This window comes from Asparagus officinalis, chromosome 10 (genome assembly GCF_001876935.1).
Source record: "Asparagus officinalis chromosome 10, Aspof.V1, whole genome shotgun sequence".
Classification (NCBI taxonomy): domain Eukaryota; kingdom Viridiplantae; phylum Streptophyta; class Magnoliopsida; order Asparagales; family Asparagaceae; genus Asparagus; species Asparagus officinalis.
Window position 1 is genome coordinate 35,111,610 of NC_033803.1, and position 2,181 is coordinate 35,113,790.

At 47.6% G+C, this 2,181-nt stretch overlaps 1 protein-coding gene across 1 annotated transcript; it reads left to right on the forward strand.

The window, feature by feature from the left end:
* Positions 1,299-1,652, forward strand: LOC109826630. Its single transcript, XM_020393651.1, has one exon. It carries the CDS (start codon positions 1,299-1,301, stop codon positions 1,650-1,652), a length of 354 nt encoding a protein of 117 aa, XP_020249240.1.

The window sequence follows — 2,181 nt, forward strand, 5'->3', positions numbered from 1 at the left end:
AAAAGCCCCTTCCAGCACAATGGAAGAGAGGGTCGCAAAAACTTGGAGAAAAAAAAGTTGAGACCAAGCTGTTAGCAAATCCTTGCATTACAGCACTGCTGCCTAGTTCCGAGCTCCGATCGCCGACGAACTAAGCAGACCCGAACTCCATTACCCCGAGCTTCTACTACGAACTGAAGCTCTCTAGCAACCTCATTCAAACGGTCCAAGGGAAGCAGACTCGACCCGAGCATCGAGCGAAGCGTCCTATAGCCACCTAAAGTCCCCACACAAAACAAAGAGGGCCTTCCCTCTGCTTCTGTTGTAAACATTTGATTTGTTAGTTTGTAATAAGCTTTCTTATAAATACAAACGAAACTCCTTTCTTCGGAAGAATCAAATTTTCACCCTACAAATAGACTGTAGTTTAGAATAGCCGATCTATTTATGTAATCTCCTTGATTAGAATAGACTCTAGTTTAGAAAAAAAAGAACAATTTAAACAAATCAACTGACCAAGAGAGATCGCGGACGACGGCGGCTAGGGCTTCGGGATTGACTCCGCGATCGCAGAGGGAGATGATGAGGGAGAGGGTGATGCCGGGTCGGAGGCGGCGTCGGAGGCGCGTCGGAGGCCAGAGGAGGAGGCGGAGGAGGAGGGATCAATGAGAACTCAGCCGCCAGAGAGAGAGGAAGAGATTGACTCCGCGATCGCAGAGGGAGATGATGAGGGAGAGGGTGATGCCGGGTCGGAGGCGGCGTCGGAGGCGGCGTCGGAGGCAGAGGAGGAGGCGGAGGAGGAGGGATCACTGAGAACTCAGCCGCCAGAGAGAAAGAGGAAGAGATTGACGGGGGTTCTAGGTTTTTCTTTTGGTAACGCGGGCGGGCAAATGGGCACATATACACCGCCCATTTAGTACCCGTTTAGAGTGGATTAAAATGAACCCGCCCAATTAGACCCATTTAACTAAATGGGTGGGTTTTGGGCGGGCTAAGTGGTAGGCGGGCCGGGTGGGTAAATGGGTATGGGCAGAAATTGCCTTCCCTAGATGCGAACTATGCTGAAATCTCATGGCTTGTGGGAACTAGTAGACAAGGGAATACCGGATCCTGATCCGACACCAATTGACACAGCCAAGCGAGATGTAAAGGCGCTCTTCTTCATTCAGCAAGCCGTACATGAACCGGTGTTTGTGAAGATTGTAGCAGCAGAAATAGCAAACGAGGCCTGGTCTACTCTGAAAACCGCATTCCTGGGAAGTTCCAAGGTGGTAGCTATCAAGTTGCAGGGCTTGAGATGAGAGTTTGAGACATTGAGCATGAAACAAGGCGAGTCAGTTCAATCCTTCTTCACGCAAGTTACAACAATAGTCAACCAAATTCGAAGCTGTGGAGAAGATCTTCCAGAAAAAACAGTTGTGATGAAGGTGTTGCGCAGTCTGACAACCAAGTTTGATCATGTGGTGGTGGCGATTGAAGAATCCAAAGATCTGTCCACCTACACGTTTGATGTGTTGATGGGATCACTGCAGGTCCATGAATTTCGTCTCAACCGATTAGAAGTGAAGGACGACACCAAAGCATTCTATACCAAGGGCGATTCCTCAAGAAGCCAAGAACAGCAGAGGTTGAAGCAGTCAAGGCGGCAGAGTCAGAGGCAAGCCAAGTTATAATCAACCACATTCAAATCAACAGAAGAAAGATGTAGAATGCTACTACTGTCACAAGAAAGGGCATATGCAAGCTGATTGCTACAAGAAACAGAGAGAAGAAGGTCAAGACGTGGAGTGCTATTACTTCCACAAGCCCCGTCATGTGCAGGCCAACTGCTACAAGAAGAAAAGAGAAGGACATGCAAGTTTTGTTGAAGAGAAGAGTAATCAGGCACGGTTGTTCATGGCCAAAACCAATGAAGAATCAGATGTGAGTCAAATCTGGTTTTTGGACAGCGGGTGCTCAAACCATATGACGGGTTTCAAACATCTGTTTGATAAATTAGATGAGTCATACAAGAAGGCAGTAAAGCTTGGTGACGATAAAGAGATTCGTGTTGAAGGAAAAGGAAGAGTAGCCGTGCAGACCAGCAGTCACAATATACGGATGCTACATGATGTGTACTATATTCTTCAACTATCCCAGAACCTACTCAGCATCAGTCAGATGATGGACAACGGTTGTACCATCAAGTTTGAAGGCAACAAC

Bases quoted from the DNA above. Each gene is read 5' to 3' on its own strand.
- LOC109826630 (XM_020393651.1), top strand. From the start codon at position 1,299: ATGAAACAAGGCGAGTCAGTTCAATCCTTCTTCACGCAAGTTACAACA.